Source organism: Oryza sativa, chromosome 2, assembly GCF_034140825.1.
Source record: "Oryza sativa Japonica Group chromosome 2, ASM3414082v1".
NCBI lineage: Eukaryota > Viridiplantae > Streptophyta > Magnoliopsida > Poales > Poaceae > Oryza > Oryza sativa.
The window spans coordinates 8,710,093-8,730,572 of record NC_089036.1 but is presented as its reverse complement, the minus strand read 5'-3'; the positions used below and the strand labels follow the sequence as shown (position 1 = coordinate 8,730,572).

The 20,480-nt window shown below is 40.6% G+C and overlaps 2 protein-coding genes and 2 long non-coding RNA genes across 5 annotated transcripts; 3 read left to right on the top strand and 1 right to left on the bottom strand.

The window, feature by feature from the left end:
- The first annotated feature begins 1,762 nt into the window (after window positions 1–1,762).
- LOC9272733 (zinc finger BED domain-containing protein RICESLEEPER 3-like) lies at window positions 1,763–4,524 on the top strand. 2 transcript variants are annotated; one of them, XM_015767256.3, is made up of 2 exons: window positions 1,763–1,930; window positions 2,363–4,524. In XM_015767256.3, the coding sequence occupies exon 2, from the start codon at window positions 2,414–2,416 to the stop codon at window positions 4,268–4,270; it is 1,857 nt and encodes a 618-aa protein (XP_015622742.1). In that variant the 5' UTR covers window positions 1,763–1,930; window positions 2,363–2,413; the 3' UTR covers window positions 4,271–4,524. The 2 variants fall into 2 exon arrangements, with proteins under 2 accessions (XP_015622742.1, XP_015622740.1); XM_015767254.3 differs by having other exon boundaries at window positions 1,779–1,930; window positions 2,409–4,524.
- A 245-nt stretch (window positions 4,525–4,769) lies between these two features.
- LOC107280104 (uncharacterized) lies at window positions 4,770–5,539 on the bottom strand. The gene is made up of 3 exons (XR_010739701.1): window positions 5,459–5,539; window positions 5,141–5,364; window positions 4,770–5,041 (listed from the first exon to the last, which is right to left on the bottom strand). It is a non-coding gene; the product is annotated as an uncharacterized lncRNA (long non-coding RNA).
- Window positions 5,540–7,136: 1,597 nt separating this feature from the next.
- Window positions 7,137–10,910, top strand: LOC136355103 (zinc finger BED domain-containing protein RICESLEEPER 3-like). The gene is made up of 3 exons (XM_066307261.1): window positions 7,137–7,859; window positions 8,354–8,919; window positions 10,754–10,910. The coding sequence occupies exons 1-3, from the start codon at window positions 7,137–7,139 to the stop codon at window positions 10,908–10,910; spliced, it is 1,446 nt and encodes a 481-aa protein (XP_066163358.1).
- A 3,855-nt stretch (window positions 10,911–14,765) lies between these two features.
- LOC136355062 (uncharacterized) lies at window positions 14,766–17,030 on the top strand. Its single transcript, XR_010739117.1, has 3 exons — window positions 14,766–15,104; window positions 15,323–15,385; window positions 16,728–17,030. It is a non-coding gene; the product is annotated as an uncharacterized lncRNA (long non-coding RNA).
- Window positions 17,031–20,480: the final 3,450 nt, after the last annotated feature.

Sequence of the window (20,480 nt, the reverse complement as noted above, 5' to 3'; positions counted from 1 at the left end):
AAAATATTTGAATTCAAATTCAAATTTAAATCAGATATAATTAAAATTCAAATTTGAAACGGGTATATAAACTTTTGACTTATAAACTTTAGGTCTATAAACTTTAGATCTATAAACTTATAAACTTTAGGTCTATAAACTTTAGATATATAGAAATACTATATATAAAAAAATATTTGAATTAAAATTCAAATTTGAATAAAATATTTGAATTCAAATTCAAATTTAAATCAGATATAATTCAAATTCAAATTTGAAACGGGTATATAAACTTTTGACTTATAAACTTTAGATCTATAAACTTTAGTTCTATAAACTTTAGATGTATAGAAATACTATATATAAAAATATTTGAATTTAAATTCAAATTTAAATCGGATATATAAACTTTTGGTCTCTAAACTTTAGATGTGTAAACTTAAGGTGTATAAACTTTAGGTGCATAAATTTACTAAAATAGGAAATTAATGCGGTGCAAAAAAGGAAACCAGGTGGAGGGAGGGGGAACTGATCGCTGGTACATCGCCAGGGCAATCGATCGCCAAAGAGGATTTCCGATTGATTTCCGTTGAATTGTCCATATCCGGGCAATGACAATTTGTTGTTTGTATTTTTTTTTATCTAAGAAACTGCCGCTGCCGCAAGTTGTTTGAGTTAGAAACTTTCAGATGTACCTATAATATAATTAAAATATAATTATAGTGTAACTATACTGTAACCGCGCTGTAACTGACTATACTTGAACTATCATATAGCTTATATAAAACTTGCATCCAACTATAGTTTGGGTAGCTAGCACTAGGATTTTGCTCGTGACATGTGTAAAAATTTCTTTATAGTAATATTTTTCTTTTATGCACAAATCTCGAGACGATTCGATGGTTACAAATATGAGAGTTTCTGGAAAAAAAAACTTGTGAAAGTTTTCTACCAAATCCGATTTTTGTTTCCTTCAACTTTTTATAGCTGCGGTGCTAGCTGATTTTACTCGTTACCGGGAATTAATAGGTGTGTTTGAGAAGAAGGGGATTGGGGAGATTGAGAAGATACGTAAAATAAAGTGAGCCATTAGCACATAATTAATTGAGTATTAACTATTTTAAACTTTAAAAATAGATTAATATGATTTTTTAAAGTAACTTTCCTATATAATTTTTTTACAAAAATCACACCATTTAATAGTTCGGGAAGCGTGCGGGTGGAAAACGAAACAATCTTTTCCTGCGCTCGAACGCAAGTCTCCTACCAAACCTGTGGTTTTGATGGTCAGGCAGGTCAGCGTGTGTCACGTTTCTGTTCTTGCTTAGGGCGGTTTCCAAATAAAATTTTTCGCACTGTCATATTGAATACTTAGACACATACATAAAGTATTAAATGTAGAAAAAATTAATTACGTAGTTTGCACGTAAATTACAAGACGAATCTTTTAAGCTTAATTACGCCATGATTCAGTAAATATTTATTAATAACGGATTAATTAGGTATAAATTCGTCTCGTAGGTTCCTAGTAGAATCTGTAACTTATTTTGATATTAAACTATGTTTAATAATTTAAATATATATCCTTATATCCGACGTGATATACAGTGGTTTTTTTTCTCGCCAACCCTTAATTAACCCGTCGGTTGAGCCGGTTCCTTGTCAACAAGTGTGAACACAGGACAAATATCGGGCTCGGGCTCAGGCTCAGGCTCAGGCTTCGGGCTCAGGGGTGGGCTGTGGCCGCCCAGTCCCCAAGATGTGGACACGCTCCTGGTTGGGTGGGTCCCTTCCATTTTGACCGTCTCGCTCTCTTCGTATACTCCTACTAGGCGAAGAAGTTGGAGAAGAAGCAGCCGAGCAACAGCAGCAGGCAGCAGCCGGATCGATCGAGAGAGAGGCTCAGGAAAGTGGCAGGGAGCATCCCTCCATCGATCAGCCTTCTCATCAGGTAAGTTCTCCCAGATCGGCTACCTCTCTCTTTCGTTCCTTTGTTTCTCCGCAGGTGTGTTGTGTACCGGTAAACTGTAATTTGGTTTTAGCTAGCGGATTTCTTAGGTGCTTTTAACTCTTAACTCTAATCCAACTGGAAGGGGAAATTTTGAAACAAAATCTTTTCAGGCATCTGTTCTATGTTAACTCTTATTCTACTTTTGATAGGTTAATTTGGTTTTGGCTAGCGGATCTCTTCTTGTTCTTAGATTGGTTTAACTCTTAACTCTAACCCGGCTGGAAGGGGGAAATTTGAAACAAAATCTTTTCAGGCATCCATACATATGCATCTGTTCTATGTTAACCTTTTGAGTTTTTTTATTTTACTGAATCATTCGGGAACTGATTGATTTTTCATATGATATCGTCTTCTTTTGCTTATGATTGGTAGCAACTTCCCATTCCTCCTTTGGATCAAAGTGTTCTCTGTTGTGCAGTGGGCATGGGGTCAGAGTGTTGGGCTCACTTTGAGAAGAAGGCTGACAACATGGCAGAGTGCAGGCACTGCCATAACTTGCTCAGCTACAAGAATGGCACCTCGCGTCTCAACAGGCACTACCAGGAATCCTGCCGGAAGCGTGGCAGGCAGCAGGGCTCTCATCATGGTGCATCGGCGTTCTCAAGATCGAGCTCTGATGATTTGGGTGAGCAAACAGCGGCTGCTGCTGCTGCTGAAGATCAGCTCATCAGGATGATCGCGCTGCACGGGTTCCCTTCCTCCATGGTGGAAGACGTGGAGTTCACAAGATTTGTTCGGATGCTCTGCCCTGACTTCAAGATGCCGTCGCGAGACGATGTCCGGAAGAGGTGCGATGAGCTCTTCGACCGAGAAATGAGCAGCTTGAAGGATGCTATTGGGCGTACGCCTGGGCTTGCTAGCTTATCATTAGGAAAAACCACAACTGCCTGGGGGAAAGTTGCGTATTTGGCTGCCCACTTCATTGATGAAGAGTGGAATTTCCATTGCAGAGTTATACAGGTGTTTAAGGCATTAGAAGTGGAAGATGACACCACCTATGGTCTCAGTAAGATATTGGATATCAAAGATTACATCATAGACATCCCAGTTACAGATTGGGAGCCGGAGGACTATGAGCGTATGTTGGGAATTATTTCTCATTGGGGCCTTTTGTCTAAGCTTAGTGGCGTTCTAATAGAAAATTTTGGTACGACAAAATTTGGAAAAATAATTTACGATGATAATGATCTACCACATCTATCTGCAACCCAACATGAGCTGCTCTGTGCTACCAATTTACGGTGGGATTTACCTGATATTGCTTCGAATCTACATCCATTCAGTTGTTACGGACAAGATTGCCTCGACGCCTTTGAAGATGAAAATTTGAAGAAGAAACGCAGAGAAATTTCTTCGCATTTGCAGCTAGATCACCCTTGGACATACGACGAGTGGTGGTATGCACATTATTATGCGCTACAAATTATTCACAAGGAATGCTCTTCCGGACCAGCAAAAATTAGAGCCTTAGCAGGCAAAGTCATGTTCCATGAGACATGGATTACAGAAGTGTTACGCACTACGCTAGGAAGGATATACCATGCCATCAAAACGATGTCAACCTCCAGCTTGCCTACTTCAAATTTGGTCCTCATAGAGATGCTGGAAGTGAGAAACACGTTAGTACTCGGATTCAACAATTGTTCAGGAAGGATGCAAAATTCCAGTGGTGAACTAACTGATTGTTTCAAGGATGAACATGTTCTTTTAATATCTGTTCAGAACGCAATGAGCACACTTGACCGCTTTCTGTTAAAGTCATATTTGTTACTAAGCATACCACTTATTCTAGATCCGAGATATAAGCTCGTCTATGTTGAAAACTTACTCAAGAATTTTCAGAGCATTCTTAAGAATGCTCCCTCTGTAGATCTAGTTTCTAAGGTAGGAGAAAAATTTCGTGAGCTCTTCACAGAGTACAAAACACAAGGCATTGAAACAGATTACAATAATGAGAGCAATGCCACAGAGCATGCTAATCATATCCATGAAATGGATGTGGATCCATCAATACAAGGGAATGGGAGTACTTTGCAACTCACAGAGCAGGGCAATACGAGTTCACAGGAACACATGAGAGAACTCGAAGCCTATCTGCAAGATGAAACCGTCCCTCTGGATCAAGTGGATTTCGATATTCTCAAGTGGTGGAAGAACAACTGTGGCAGGTATCCCACGGTAGCCAGGATTGCAAGAGATTTTCTAGCCATTCCAACTTCTGGTAGACCATCTCCTCAGCTGATGGCCGAGATCACAAGCCATTTTCGCCGCTACGCGTGACAATACTTCTTGGATATGTAGTGCAGCTTCGTCGGCAGCTCTTTTTTTTTTTCACCTGAATAGTATATGTATCCCCTCATGTCATGTCCTAATATTTTGTAATCCATTTTGTTTTAGAGCTTAAATGTATGGAGTCTTTGATGTGCCCTTCACGTCGCATCTATGTATGCTTGTGTGGGTTGTTGATATGATTTTATTCCTCCCATAACATATTTTACATTTGATCTTAAAAGACTTCTATGCATGGCGCTCTATATATATTCTCCTCTCAGGGGCATAGGTAGCCTCTGAGAACGTGTAACGTAATTGAAGATAGTTAAAATTATAGACACGCATGGATCAAATTCAGAGCATCTAATCACTGCAAGGAACACGCTAGTTACAAAACTAAGGTGACAAAACTAGGTATTAGCTAACAAAATTAATTTGCTAATTGCACTTACCAAACAAAATTCAAATACTAAGAAAAATAGGTAATGTTAAGAGATGACAAAACTAGTGACGAATAAAAAAAAATGCTAATTTTGTAAGTTTTACTGTAAAACATGCAACCAATAACAGAGATACACAAATAGATACTCCAGTTACAATAGACAGTGATATACAGAAAACTGAGACAAGTAGTTAAACACGAATTAGGAAAATCAATAAAGGAGATCCAGATAAATGACCTGAACCAATTCTACCACATAACCTTAAGGCTATCATCTCCATCTGCTTCTCTGTGTATCATATCTATGATGCCATGAAGTCATGAACGTATTGCTCACCCTATAGTGTTTAATTAGGAAAGAGCAGTAATTAAAAGATGTATTTAACTATTCTTGTAGAAACGCAAAAGGAAATAGTTGTCTTACTGATAGAACATACCCATCCAAAATATCAAAAGATGTACTAGTAGCTGAATCGCATCCTCCTATTTGGCGGATCTTCCTCTCCTCTAGACAGCCTGATCCGCCGCTGGGGAGGCCGCTGATAGATTAGAGAGGAAGTAGGAGGGGGCAGGGTGTCGCCGAAGAGAGGGAGGAGAAGAGAGCGCATGGCGCCGACTCGTATCCTTCCCTCTAGCTGGCCAGATCCGCCGGCAGGGAGGCCTAGGACAGAGTGGAGAAGGAGGGAGAGGGGGGAGGGGTGGTGAGACGAAGAGGATAAAAAGAAGAGAGCGCACAACGGAGACTCGAATGGTACCCTCTAGTGGATCTTCCTTCCCTTCGGCCGGCCGAATCTGCTGTCGGGGAGGCCGGGGGAGAGCGATGGCGACACGGTGACAGGCGTGAGGTACTGTTAATGAGGGTACTATAGTGCACTATAGCGATTAATCTCATCCATACACTATAGATCGGACGGCTGAGAATATCACAAAGTTACTGTTGCTATCCCAATCCGAGGTGGAGGCGGAGAGCTCAAGAGAGAGTGGAGGAGGGGGAGCGACTCTAGGAATGGACGATGTGAAAAACGGATCCGGAAAGCATCGCCTACTTGCCCACTCCATCCGTTCGGATCTAAAACAAAATGGGTCCAAACCCAAATGAAGCTGTGGGCCTGGTAACGCATGCATGAATCTTGGCTAGGAATTCGGTTGATAAAACAAAAAATCTCAGCAGGTTATTGTATAGTAAATCCCTTTTATTTAGAGCCGATTGTTTAAGATCCTAAATACGCAAAAACACTTTATGGGTAATATTGGTATTGCGAAGTTTAGAGAGTTGGATGTCGAATTTTAAAGTTTTTGGCAAATAAACTTCCATCTAAAGTGGATGGGGTGGGTATTTGGATTTTTTTTCCTTGGTATTTTTTTCGTCGATTTTTATAGCTGCGGTGCTGGTTTTACTTGTTGCTGCCGTTTCTGGAATACCAACATGTGCTTTAGGCTGTGTTTAGTTCAGCGCAAAGTTTGGATTTTGGTTGAAATTGGAGATGATGTGACTGAAAAGTTGTATGTGTATGACATGTTGATGTGATGGAAAAGGACTGAAGTTTTAGATCCAAAACACAGCCATAGCTTGCCAAGCTGGTCAGGGTGACACCAGATTTTTTTTCTTTTCTATTTTAAATCTTGGTAATCGTGTCGATGCAGTAGTTGCTGTGCTAGTTGCTGCTCAACTGGTCAAACCATCAGGCTTGGGCTCAGTCTCAAAGCTCGGGCTATAGGCGTTGACACGCTCTGATTTCGTACGGGATTGGGTGATTGCGGGTCGTTTTGTATTGAAGCCAAAACGTGACCCTACCAAAATTTTGGTAACTTTAATAGTAAACATGCTAGTTTGGATTGAAACCAAATAATTGGTAGTGCCCACGCTCAATTTGGCTACATTCTAGAATCTTCTTCACTCTCATACTAAATTTTGGCTTTATATTGGTATTAAACCAAACATAGATTAGCTAACTTTGCTCTACCAAAAAATTGGTAGTGCCAAAATTTGCCTAGATTTTGGTAGAGAACCAAATAGGCCCTGCGTTTTTGTGTCCCTCCCATTTTTTGGAACACAAACGCTGCGGATCGATATCTGCGGCTGCCCAAGTGCCCATCCAGCATCAACCACTAGCTCGTAAGTTCTCCCAATCTTCCAGCTCTCTACCTTCTTTTCCTCCTTCCATGTTAATTTCTTCTCCGATGTGTGATGTGTTTAGTGCTAATGTGGTTTTGTATCTAGCTGGCTCATTTTGCTGTCCTCGCTCAGTTGGGCGGGTCTAACCCATCGAAAAGAGGGGAAAACATTATTTGAGGTTTTCCTGAATCATGTATGAATGAATTGATTTTTTCATGTGAAATTACTGCTTATGAACCTGGGGATTACGATCGGTAGCAATTTGAACTTCCCGTTCCTTAGGATCCAAGTTTCCTGTTGCAGTAACAGAGATTACGATGGCGGAGAACAACCATCAACCTACTAATGCCGCAGACCATAGCAAGTGGTCAAATTGTTGGGATCACTTTCAGGAGAAGGCTGGGCAGAAGGCAGAGTGCAGGCACTGCAAGAAGCAGCTCAGCTTCAAGAATGGCACCTCGCGTCTCAACAGGCACTACCAGGATACCTGCCCGGCAAGGAAGCGTGCCAGGCAGCAGGGCTCTCATGGTGCATCTGTGCAAGCGGGGATTCACGATTTGCAGGATGCGCCGGCTTTCTCGAGATCGAGCTCTGATAATTTCGGTGAGCAAACCGCGGCTGCTGCTGCTGCTGCTGCTGAAGATCAGCTCATCAGGATGATCGCACTGCACGGGTTCCCTTCCTCGATGGTGGAAGACGAGCAGTTCATAAGATTTGTTGGAATGCTCTGCCCTGATTTCAAGATGCCTTCGCGAGATGATGTGGAGGAGAGGTGTGATGCGCTCTTCGACCAAGAAACGTGCAGCTTAAAGGATGCTATTGCACGTACGCCTGGGCTGGTAAGTTTGTCACAAGGCGAAGCTCGAACTGCCATGGTAGATACTGTGTTCCTTGTGGCCCACTTCATTGATGATGAATGGAATCTCTGTAGGCGAGTAATACGGGTGTTTAAGGATGATCAGCACGACGAACCTAGCTATGATCACATATTGGACGTCAAAGATTACTCTTCCGTCTGGCGGCATGATTGTGATGAAGTGGTGGGAACTATTTCTTCCTATGGTATTTTGCCTAAGCTTGCTGGCGCTATATTAAGTGAATATTTTTGGAACATATTAAAAAATAAATTGGACAAGGACAATCATCTTAATCACCTCTCTGCAACCCAACGAAAGTTGTTACGTGCTACCGACATGCATTGGAAGCTCTATAGAGTTGCTCAGCAACTACAATATGATTATTTAGATCGTCATTATGGAAAGCATTGCCTTCTCGCCTTTGCAGAATTATGTTGGACTAAGAAGAAACGCAGAGATATTTCTTCACGTCTAAGGCTGAATCACCCGTGGACATACGACGACTGGTGGTATGCGTTGTATTATGCCCTACAGTTTCTTCACGACGAACGCTCTTCTTCTACAGCAGAAATTGCCGGTTTAGTAGATGACACATTCCAGGAAACAGATACTACCGAGCTGTTTCGCACAACATTATGTGTAATATACAATGCTATCAAAACATTTGCTGACTCCAGCTCTCCAACATCAAACCTATCCCTTATAGAGCTTGTGAAGCTGAAAAGAAAGATTCAGAATGGATCAATGCATCTAGGAAAGATGATAGTGATGATGAAGATATTGACGAAGAACAAGCTCCTGATATCGAGGACTATGATATGCAATCCCATCTTGAACAAACAAAAGAATATATGGACAAGTTTTTTGAGGATTCATATTTATCACAAAGCATATCGCTTATTCTAGACCCAAGATTCAAGCTCGTCAACGCTGAACGCCTTCTAAAGAAAGCTTCCCTACCTCCAGATCGCATTTCGGAGGTTCAAGCAGCAGTCGTTCAGCTCTTTCAGGACTACAGTAATCAGGGCAGTGCAAGGCAGCACACCAATCATAACAATGAAAATGTAATGGACATCGATCCATTCCAGCAAATTGATAACAGTACTTTCCAAACTGTTGGTCAATCCAGTATGGAGCATGATCACAGGAGAACAGAACTTGATGCTTACCTGCGAGAAAAGACCGTTCCAATCAAGCAAGAGAATTTCGACATTCTCAAATGGTGGAAGGAGAACTGTCACAGGTATCCGATAGTAGCAAGGATGGCGAGGGATTTCCTGGCCGTTCCGATGACTACCAGGCCAACACCTCAGATGATGACCGAGATCACAAACCATCTACGCCCGCTATGCGTGACACTACTACTGCAATCAAAGTTATACATGTGCCTTGATCACCAGATCTTCAATTCATCGCCTGAACAGTATTTGCATCCACTCATGTCATTTCTAATCTTATCTATGTATCCTGATCTGTTTTAGAGATTATATGTATTTGTGTTTGATGTGCCGTTCGCTTTGCTTCGTATTTTGTATGGCTGACAATGCTGATGTTAATCTGTGGGTGTTAATCCCCACATAATGTATGTCGACACATCTATCTATCTATTATCTATCTATCTATTATATACTAAAAGTCCATTAAACTTCCTACAAACACTCTCAAGCCGCCACGTGGTATCCTAAAAATACTCATGAGTCGCCATGTGTCACTTTAATAAAATAGAGAAATCTAACCATCGATTTTCACTTAAATAGGTGGGTCCATTATTTTAAATCGTTAGATTATCTTTAAAGAAAAAAAAACTTCTGCTGTCCCTACCTCCTGCACTTATTGTACGCTCCCTATCTTCCCTTCGTTTTTTTTTCTCTTTGTTTCTTTCTTCTTTTTCTATCTTTATGAAAAAAATATCTACAAATAGACATCTTAAGTTCATTAAACTTCTTAGAGACGCTCTTAAGCCGCCATGTGGCTCCTACAAACGCTACTAAGCCGCCACGTGGCGCTATGATAAATTAGAGAAATCTAAAAAATTCCAAAAAAAAAGGAAAACATCGTACCATTGATTTTCTCTTTATACACCATTAGATCTATATATGTAAAAAACAAATGTCACGCACGTCCACACCTCTCCCTAGGTCCCTCCTCTCCTAACACGTATGTACATCCAAAGTACGTATGTCTCTCCACCCCTCTCTTCTTCCTTCCATTTATGGTAGCAAAATTTTATATATAAAAAACACAACAACTAAATAATTAGAATATCTTATAACATATTCGATTTTAATTTGAACTATGTTTACCATATTTTGGCATGTATATATATAAGAAACATATCATTTGACATAAACCCCTTTATCGCAACTAAATAGTAATAAAATATTACAAAAAGTAATATATATTGTGCCATCGTAAATGATCTCCTATTATCTCTCCTGCTCACTTTCTTATCCATATTTTCTAGCGAGCAGTTCAGTACATAAAGAACCAAAAAATGCTATATTAATTATCTATTATATACTAAAAATTCATTAAACTCCCTACAAATCCTCTTAAACTGTCACATGATTTTCTACAAACACTCATAAGACGCCATGTAGTGCTCAAATAAATTAAAAGTTCCTAGAAATTATGAAAAAAAAAAATTAAACCATAGATTTTCCTTTAAATAGGTAGACCCAATAATTATAACTGCTACATCTCACAAAAATAAATCCGGTACCCCCACCTCCACCCCTACCGTATGTGAGCATGCTTGCACGTACGTACGTACCTCCACCATCCTACTCATCTCTGGGATCCAATTCTCATATCCTATTTTTAAGATAACTTTTCCTATTTTCTACCTAACACATAATATATAGAAAAATAATAATAGCTAAATGATCATGACTCTCAAGTTACATGTACTTTTCTCAGTTTATTTGATTTTTTGTGTTAATTATAATTAAATTCAAGATCCATATTGCCCATATTTACTATATAGAAGTTAGATAATGCTGCTATTATGACTACAAATATTTGAGCAAAATAGCACTTCGAAAACGATGAATGAATTCAAATGTGTGGATCTAAAGTCCAAGTTCAATCACCACCAAGAAGCTTAGAACCATAATGCAAACTCTGGGCCTGAACCCGATGAAGGCGGAGCTACAAGACATTATTAGCGAGGTGGACGCTGACGGCAGCGGCATCATCGACTTCTACAAGTTCCTGGACCTAATAGCGCACTAAATGATTAGATGAAGGGCAAGGACTAAGAGGGGAGGGGGGGGGGGCGCAAAAGGAGACGTTCCATGTCTTCGACAAGGACTAGAAAACAGCTTCATCTTTGCCACCAAGCCCCGCCACGTCATGTCCAATGTATCAAGAGAGGCTCACTGATGAGGAGGTCGGCAATGATCCGTGAGGCTGATGGTGACAGTCGGATCACCACAATGAGTTTGTAATTAAATTCAGAACAAAAATACAAAACAAGCAATTTGATTAAAATACACAAACAAAAATTAAAAAAAACACTAAAACTACAAAAAAAATATATATAACAAGATTCCATGTAGAATATAAAATATCAAGAGTCACTATAAAAGTATAAGTTATAAATATCTAAAATTTGGAATAATAAAATAAGTATTAAAAGAAGAGATCAAATACAACACAATACGAGATTAAGTGCAATTTAAAATCCCTAAAAAGACAAATTAGAATAAATTAATTTGATTTGAATACAAAGTCGAATTAAGAATCACTCAATCACTAAATTCAAAATACAATAAATATTTTTTAAAAGAATTTTTCTATCTTTATTGATTCACATGCATAACGAATTGCATATATAAGAAGCAATTAAAGAGAGGGCTAGCAGAATGGTAAAAAAATATATTTATTACCAATAAAAGTTTGTCGAGATTTCTTCAGAAAAAGCGATATAATAAATACTCAAGTAACAGTAGAAAATACATTACTTTAATTTTTTATTTTTCAAACTATTTTTGGAACAAACTAATGCGCATGCCCACGCGAATGCGCGGGCTATCTTGCTAGTTATTATATACTAAAAGTCCATTAAACTTCCTACAAACGTTCTTAAGCCGCCACGTGGCAATCCTACAAACGCTCCTAGATCGCCACATGGCACTATCTAATCTCACCGTTGATTTTCACTTCAATTGGTGGTCCCGATATTTTAGACCATTAGATTGCATCTGTTATTAAAAAGTAATACCTTCAGGAGAAATATTTAAGTGTTGCCTAAAGGATAAATACCTTCCCCACGTACGTACGACTATAAAAAAAAAGCTGAACCATTGTTTGCCGCCGTACGTACGACAAAGAAAAAAAAAAGCTAAACCATTAATTGTTTGCCGCAAGAAAAAGAAGACCATGTGCATGTACTTATAAGATAGAGAAAAATAAAGAAAAAAAAGAACGTAGTACCGTTCCAAAGAAAAATCGACGTTATTTCATACAATTTACAAATTTACGCAAATATACGTAGTTAAATTACACCTATAATATATAAATATAAAATATCCAATCAACGCTCTTTAAACATTCCATCTTTTAAATTATTTTAAATTTATATCCAATTTGTGATACTATTGTATTCCACAGCACCAGCACATGGGACTTACATGTATATAATTGATGTTATGTTATCTTTTTTTAATAATAAAAGTCCATTAAACTTACTACAAACGCTCCTAAGCCGCCACATAGCAACCCTACAAATGCTCCTAAGCCTCCACGTGACACTATAATTATTTCTAAAAAAATCAAAAGAAGACAAAACATCTAACTGTCGATTTTTTTAATTTATTCCCGATGGACCCATTGTTACCAACCATTAGATCTATTTTTAAAAACGATCAATTAAATTTATCTCCATCAATCCCACGTACACGTGCATACATACAAGCACAGCACGTACGTATGTACGTAACCAGCTGGCCTCATGTCCCTCTTTTTCTTTTCTTTTTCTTTCTAAAATAAAAAAAATAAATACACCGTTAGAAGCCATTAGATCTATCATGAAAACCTAACAGTTAATTTTATTGCTAAAAATCACTAAATACACGTGCACATAAGCACCGTATGTAAGTACGTAAACACGTTGGCCTCACAACCCTCTATGTCTGTTTTTTTTCATTCTGAAATCAAAAAAATAAATCAAAGCTACATTTAGGGTTTAAAATTAAAAATCAAGCTATAAGCTTCGGATTATAGGATAGAAAAAACAGTATGCAATTTGAATTCCTTATTGATTCATCACTGTATTATCCTTTGGTTTCCACAAATATGTCATAGCAATTCTGAAGGAAAAAAAATCATTTTCTACCTATACCATGCAAGAAACACGCAAAAAAAAATTAAGTACATTAAACATCATGCTGAATGCTCCTAAACCGCTACATGGAACTTTAATAAATAAGAAAAAAAATCATATAGAAATTATAAGAAAAATACTTAGCTATCCATTCTAATTTAAATCGGTAGACCCATTATTTCTAACCATTAAATCAATCCTTCAAAACACAAATCCCTTCCACCTCCCACTCCCTCCCGTACATAATCACTCCTCCCTCTCCAAAATTCATATGTACATAGCACATATCTTATGTACAACAGAATTTTAAATAATTCAATTATGTTAAAAGTAAAAAAATGACATATAAGTTCTCCCCACGTCCTATTTTAAGTGCAACCATAAAATTTCATGCCCAATTTTGATCGTCCATCTTATTTGGATTTTTTTATAATTAGTATTTTTATTATTATGAGATAATAAGACATGAATAGTTACTTTATATGTAACTTATGTTCTTAATTTTTTTTAAGTTTTTAAAAGACGGACGGTCAAAGTTGATCACGGAAAATGATGGCTGCACTTAAAAATGGGACAGAGGGAGTAGTGAGTAGATTTTTAAGGAATAAGTTTACATTAATCACTGCCTTTCTTATAAATAATGGAGGTACAGTTTCAACCTTTTAATATAAATAAATGGTTATGTTGCTCAAATGTGCTTTATTGTGCCCTCATATCAAAATGTAGCACCCGTATTTTATTTGCTTTTATTTAAAAAAAAAAGCTTGTCATTTAAAAATTGGAGTTAATTTGGTTCTTAGTTGATTTTGTGCCAAATGGATCTCAAATACTCTCTTAGAATTGCCTTTCAAATTCCTGTGAAACTCTAGGTCAAATTCAAATTCAAATCCCTTCAAGTTCTCCTCAAAATTCAACTCTATAAATCCCTGGGAAAATGTGAAATATCACTGTTCATATTGGGCCTCCTTCCCTTCCCTCTCTCTCGGCCCAACTCTCCTCCACCTCTCCTCTCTTCTTTCCCCTGAGCAGGCCGGCCCAGCGCAGCCCATTACTGCTCATCGTCCCCTTCCTTGAGCCAGCCAGTGCATGCACACAAGGTGTTCGACGAAATGCCGACCCGAGTCGCTGCACCGTTCCGCCCTCGTTCCCGTACCGCGTTGCACCATACCACCCTCCCGTGCGCCCCACAACGTGCCAGGGCCACGTAGCGCCGCCCCGCACGCCGCGCCAAAGCCGCATCGCGCCAAACTCCACGAAAACCGCCGCGCCCTCTCCGGGAGACACGGAGCCACGTCGCCCCGCGTCACCCCCGTCTTGTCGCCGTTCCATCCCGAGCTCTCGCGGACGCGCGTCCCTTCGCTGTCGCCCGTCGTCTTGTCGTCTGTCTCCTCCCGGGAAGCCGCCGAGCTCGCGCCTCCCTCTCACTCGCGTTCCATCGCCACCACCGTGTGACGTCGCTCGCGTCGCATCGATCTGAGAACCCTACCACCCAAATCCCGGCCGTAGCCGCCGTCGGCCGCGCGTCATCGATGTCCCGTCGCCTTTCCCGCTCTCCGCGCGTCACTTCGTGTCGCGTCGCCGTCGTTTTCACCGTCGAGTCACCACCGGTGCATGACGCCAAGCCATCGCGTCGCCATCTCGTCCACCCCGGAATCCCGCCCTAGCCGCTAGCCAGCTACCCCCGGAGCTCCGCGTCTAGACCGCCAGCTCGCCACCGCGCCGCTTGCCTATAAAAGGGGAAGCAGCCCGAGCTCCTTCTCCCCACACCATCACCATCTCTCCCCATCTCTCTCTCCTCTCTCTTTCTCTCGTTTTGCTCTCTGTTGCTGCCAGCCAGAGCCGCCGCGCTATTCTCCCGGCGCCGCCGTCGCCGGTGGAGCCTCGCCGGAGTTCTCCGCCGCCCTCCCTCAGCCGCCGGTCGCCTCGCCGCGCCCCATCGCCGAGACGCATCGCTATCCCAGACCGAGCCGAGCAAAAGAGCGAGAGGAGGAAGAAGCAGGCCTCCTCAAGCCTCTGCCAAGCCGGCCCCACCTTCCTTTACTCCTTCCTGCCACTGACGAGCAGGGCCCGTGCGCCTTTTCCTCTCTAGCAGCCACCGACAGGTGGGCCCCTCCCTTTACCTTTTTTTAAGTCAATTTCCAACATTCCAGAAAATCCTTTATTCTTTGAAAATTCATAGTAAATCAACCGTAACTCCGATTGACCCCGTTCAAGTTCCTAAATTTTTCTAAAATTGAGATCTACACAGTGGCACAATTGTTTCTCTGATTTGAGCTAGTTTTGTTGCCTTTTCTTATTTAGTTTTGTTTTTCGCGTTTAGAGCCCGAGTTCGAGGAAGCTCCGGACGCCGCTTTCGAAGGAGAAGACCCCAACGCTGTGCAAGGCAAGCCCCTTTGATCACATTGCCCCTATATTTTCAATGATATGTTGTTTGCAAAAGTGTATTATTTAGTATACACGATTAACATGTTAGGCCTCGGATTGTTTATTCAACCGACGGACCAACCTAGTAGTCGCACTTATATTTCATAGGTTGATGATTCCATACCTTTGATAGCTCCACAAATATTTACGCCGGTATCGTTACACGATTACCAAGGTAGTTCCCGCTTAGCCATGCTTACGTTGTTACCGTGTGGGAAACTTGCGTTATTCCAAATACATGTTTAAAATTCCGGTACATTGTACCGAGGAGTTGTGAAATAAAATGTGTTGTGAAAGTGGTGATGATGCGGAATCATGCCTTTGTGGTTTGGCTACGTATTATCGTTAAGGATCGATTCCTTTGGGAAATCCATCCAAACACGTTATAGTGCGACCACACAGGTATTTATGGGATGCCTCTGGCTAAGTAAATTGTTTTCACATGGGAGTTGGTGTGCCAATGGTTGTGGAATGCCGAGGATGAGGAGACGAAGTGTTACACATTTTTGCCCATCATGGGTGTCTTTTTGCCTCTATTGTGGCGTGGTACCAGTAGGAGTAGAAGGCATCCTCGGTATTTCCTGAGTGGATGTCGGCTGTCATTGCCTGATACTTGGCTATGGATCTTAGCCCAACTAGGTGGCATGCGGTTTTCATGGGTTAGCTTTGGAAAGGCCTTATCACGAACTTTCGTTGCCGACGGGTAAACGATGTCAGTTTCGTGTCGTGTGGGTAAAGCGTGCAACCTCTGCAGAGATTAATGAACTGTTCGAACAGCCGTGCCCACGGTCAAGGGCGAGTGTAAGGTGTTTCTCATAGCGTAGATTTGTTTGACAAATGTTTGTGAAGAAGTGGTTACTGGGAAGGGTAACGTTACCAGAGTCCGCCTGTGTGGCAGACGGCTAACCTGGGTGGTTAGGAACGGGTCTGTGTGACCTGGGGTGTCGTCCGACACCGAGGTGTTGTTAGGGCCATGATGATGGCGTTGTTGTGCTGAGATAACTGTGTGGACTATGTGTTGTTGTGAGAAGAAACTAATAGAGGAACAAATTAATTGTTGTTCGTTAATCGTGACAAGTTGTTGCAAAGCAACTTGTGGAATGGGTCGAGGCGTGAGCCTCCTCCCGACAACTAAAACTTGACTCTCTCACTAGGAGTTTTGTGAAATAAATCACTTTGCCAAAAAGGCAGCTTTCGCAAATAAAACCTTAGCCTCCTTGTTTAAACCAAACATGTCATTCTTTCCCCTGGCTTGCTGAGTACGTTAAGTACTTACCCTTGCCCCTTATAATAATATATAGAGTATGAAGATGAAGACATCGACCCGACCGCCGAGGAGCATCTCCAGGAGCAAGCTGAGTATGAAGACTTCTAGATGTTTCGTGCCTAGCCCCAAGCCTCGCCTGTGGAATAAGATAGATGCCTAGGTTCTTCGCCTAGTGCATAGTTGCTTAGTCGCTTAGTGCTCCGCGCTGTTCGCTTCTGCACCGTCGCTTTTATGGTTTTCTGTAATGTTGTGTTGCTCATCTATGGGTCTGTCCATGATAGCAACTTATGTAAGGACTACTACCCAGTGATGTAATAAAGCAGTTTATTTGATTCCACATTTAATCTGTGTGTACCAGCTAGTGTATCCTGGGACTGGTACTATATCACAGGTAATGCATAACACCCCGGTGTGAGTTAGCTGTGTTAATGGCTAATAAATGTCGGGGCGTTACACAAAATATACAAATTATCAGTTTGAAGTATATATTTTTTATATCTTTATAAATAAGAAAATACTTAGAACATGTGACGAGTTATAATGCACGCATAATGTTATGATGCCGGACTCAGTCATCATATAGAATATAATTATGATTTTAATCTTTTACTGCCTGATTAAATGTCAATGATTGTTAGAATAACTAACGCTCAACATTTAATTTTGAAAATATCAAACACTCATATTCAAAAGAAAAGGATATAGTTGTATAATTTTAAACGATATTAACAAAGTGCCCATAGAGTGAGCTATAAATAATAATCTTGGTGGTTTATAAATCTATACAATCTAGAAAGTATCATAACAACTTAAAAACATTTTTAGGACAAATATCATATATTTAAACTATTATCAAATAACATCTTAAGTAAAAGTCGTCGTATATCCCCACGGCAATAAAATAAAAACAAGATGTCCGTGCATGTTTTATTCCTTCACATAGCATCTAGGCAATCAAGCTGCTAATGGAAAGTTTGTTTGGTTATGATTTATGCATGATAGATGATATTTTGATCCAGGTGGGTTAATAAATTTTCAATTCCTGTGATTGTCTACACTCTATTAAAACATCCGTTCTTTTCAATACTCTATTTTACACAAGTATTCCTATCATATTTTTGTACCTTTTCTATTCTTTTTTTTTTCAATCATGTGTTATGAAGGAACCTTTAACTTTTTTTCACCGAGAGGCAAAGTCATAAAATTTCACAATCCTAATAACACAAATTATGATGGTTTAAATAAGATGCCCGTGCAGATGCGTGGGCTACCTTTCTAGTTTGTCTTAAAAATTGTTATGGGTTATGGCCCGTAAACCATTCTCTCTGTTGGGGTCATAGCTACTGCTAGCCTTAGTCTCTCAAGGATATGTGTAATGTGGTTGAAGAGCAAGGAAATATTGGGGCCAATGTGTTTACCTCTATCTGAGTTTAAAAAAATGGATAAGAGTTCATAAGGCGAAAATGTATGCAGACCTCTGTTTCACACTGCATCCTCTTCTCTGGTATTATCAGATTGATGTATTTGTTAAACTTTGTTTACGTCACTTTGAAGGTTTAATCAGAAATTTTTTTCCGAAGAAGAAAACAGAACAACTTTAAGTTGTTTATTTTAAGATTTAGACTAAAGCAGGCTCGGATTTGGAGGGGTATTTTGCTGAGTTGATTGCAGTCAATACGTCATGTCAACTGAAACCATTCATAATACACTCCTGGGATCTCGGATACTCCAGAATTTTAAATTGAGAGATGCATTGTATATGTTATTATGGTTCAAACTCCATAGAAACATGAAAATCTAAAGTGAACAACTAGTCGTTGGTCCATCGGTCAGGGAAATAACTCTAGCTAATCATTTTCTTGGGCATAGTCGCGCAGCAGCTTGCGGCGCAGCAGCTGCCGCAGTAGCGGAGCAGCAGCACAGCAGTGCAGCTGCATAAGGCCGCCGCAGCAGCTGCGCCGCACGTGCGGAGCTGGAGCGGCAACAGCAATGGAACCCCGCGGCAGCATCCGCCGGCGGTGGCGGCATGGGGAGCAAGCGCAGCAGCGGGCGAACACCATCGACGAGGGAAAGATTTGGAGAGAGATGGAAAATAAAGAAGAGAAGGCGCCACCAGCTGCCATCGCCCATCGGTCGATCTCCCTCACTCGTTCCCCTCACACCAAATCCTCGCACCACCGACTTTGTCTCGCCGAGGAGAACCCATTCCTCTAGTTTTCCCTCTCTTTTAGCCACCCCATCCTACCACCACCATCACCTTCTTTACCGCCGGAGCCAAGCCCTTCCATCTGCCGTTCTGGCCATCTCCCTTGGGAGAATGCCAGCATCGGTCGACCGGGGGAGGTAGGAAAATCGGTCGCTCCCCCTCCCCCCACATGTGCACCTGTTGGGCCCACCCACTTCTCCCTACTATTTTTTTACAAAAGATGTTTTACCTAGTATACTTAAAATATTTCACTATTTATAGATCTAATGTTGCAGTGAATGAAAATATTCTTTTACAACAAAAAACCGACATATTCTGCAAACTCTCTATTAAGGAAATTTGGTTTAATTACTTCCACCAAAAATGTTTCACCTAGTGCACTCACAATGTTTCACTATGTATAGATCTAATGTTGCAGTGAATGAAACATTCCATTGCAACAAAAAACCCACATATTTTGGAAATCCCCTATTAAGGGAATTTGGTTTATTTTTTGTTCCACCGAAAAATGTTTCCACTGCTGTACTCATAATGTTTCACTATGTATAAATCTAACGTTGTAGTGACCTGAAACATTCTTTCGCTATTTGCTGAAACATTGTTTTTATATAAGGTGAAACAATACCCGATTTAAACGAGTGAAACATTTTCGATCTACTTAGTGAAACAATTCCGATATACCTGGTGGAACATCGTGCAATATTTAAAAATAATTCAATAATAAGCTTTTTTTCATCGGAATATATCCATGTGTGGTCTTGTTTTGAAGATTTAATTGGAATGAATTTAATGGTACAATCGGGTCATGATTTGGATAAGTAATTCAAGAGAAAAATCAGTTTAAAGTAGTTTTGCACGTAAATCGGGCACTAACGTCATGCTGACGTCAGCGTCCGATTTTAACCTCCTCCCATCGGGCGCCCGAGCGGGAGTCACGTCCTCTCCCTTGCTCTCTGTACCGGCTGGTACCTTCCTCGATGTTAACAACCGAATTTGGTAATCTGAGTATCAAAGATGAAGATAGGAACAGAGTGAAATTCGAGATTGAAATCCTTCCGGAAATAGAGCAAGGATCGGCTAAAGTCCGAATCGGCTGCGACCAGGATCGGCAGAGTCCGAGTTAGACAAGGTTAGCCGATTGAGCTGAATCTGACAATATGACACGGCGTACGTTGTCAGATTGAGTTGATGTCCTTCATGAGGATTGCCACGTATGGATAGAGTCTTGAGATGGCAATTGTATCTATTAATTATGATATTTTATGTAATTTCTTTAGAGATATGTTTGGGCAAAAGTTTGCCGCAAAGACTTATGGTATCTTAGAGTTTGTTGGAGATAAGAGTCGTGTCCGACATGGACATATTTTGTAATCTCGGGTATAAATAGACCCCGAGCCCCATGTAATCAATCTAACACACATTCAATACAATCTCGGCGCATCGCCACCCTTTTAGTTTCATTTTGTTTCGACGAGTTCTTACTTTCGGGTTGAGCTGCATCGGTTTTGATCTTCGACTAGAGGTAAAACTTGTTATGGCGGTTTGCGTTCTCGTGATTAGTGCTTCCATCTTTATGATACT

What these genes read in the sequence shown, in the direction of transcription:
- LOC9272733 (XM_015767256.3), top strand. Translation starts at nt 2,414, where the DNA reads ATGGGGTCAGAGTGTTGGGCTCACTTTGAGAAGAAGGCTGACAACATG.
- LOC136355103 (XM_066307261.1), top strand. Translation starts at nt 7,137, where the DNA reads ATGGCGGAGAACAACCATCAACCTACTAATGCCGCAGACCATAGCAAG. An exon ending in GGCATGATTGTGATGAAGTG is followed by an intron (nt 7,860 to 8,353) that starts GTGGGAACTATT and finishes TGCTGACTCCAG; the next exon opens with CTCTCCAACATCAAACCTAT. An exon ending in TGGAAGGAGAACTGTCACAG is followed by an intron (nt 8,920 to 10,753) that starts GTATCCGATAGT and finishes GTGGATCTAAAG; the next exon opens with TCCAAGTTCAATCACCACCA.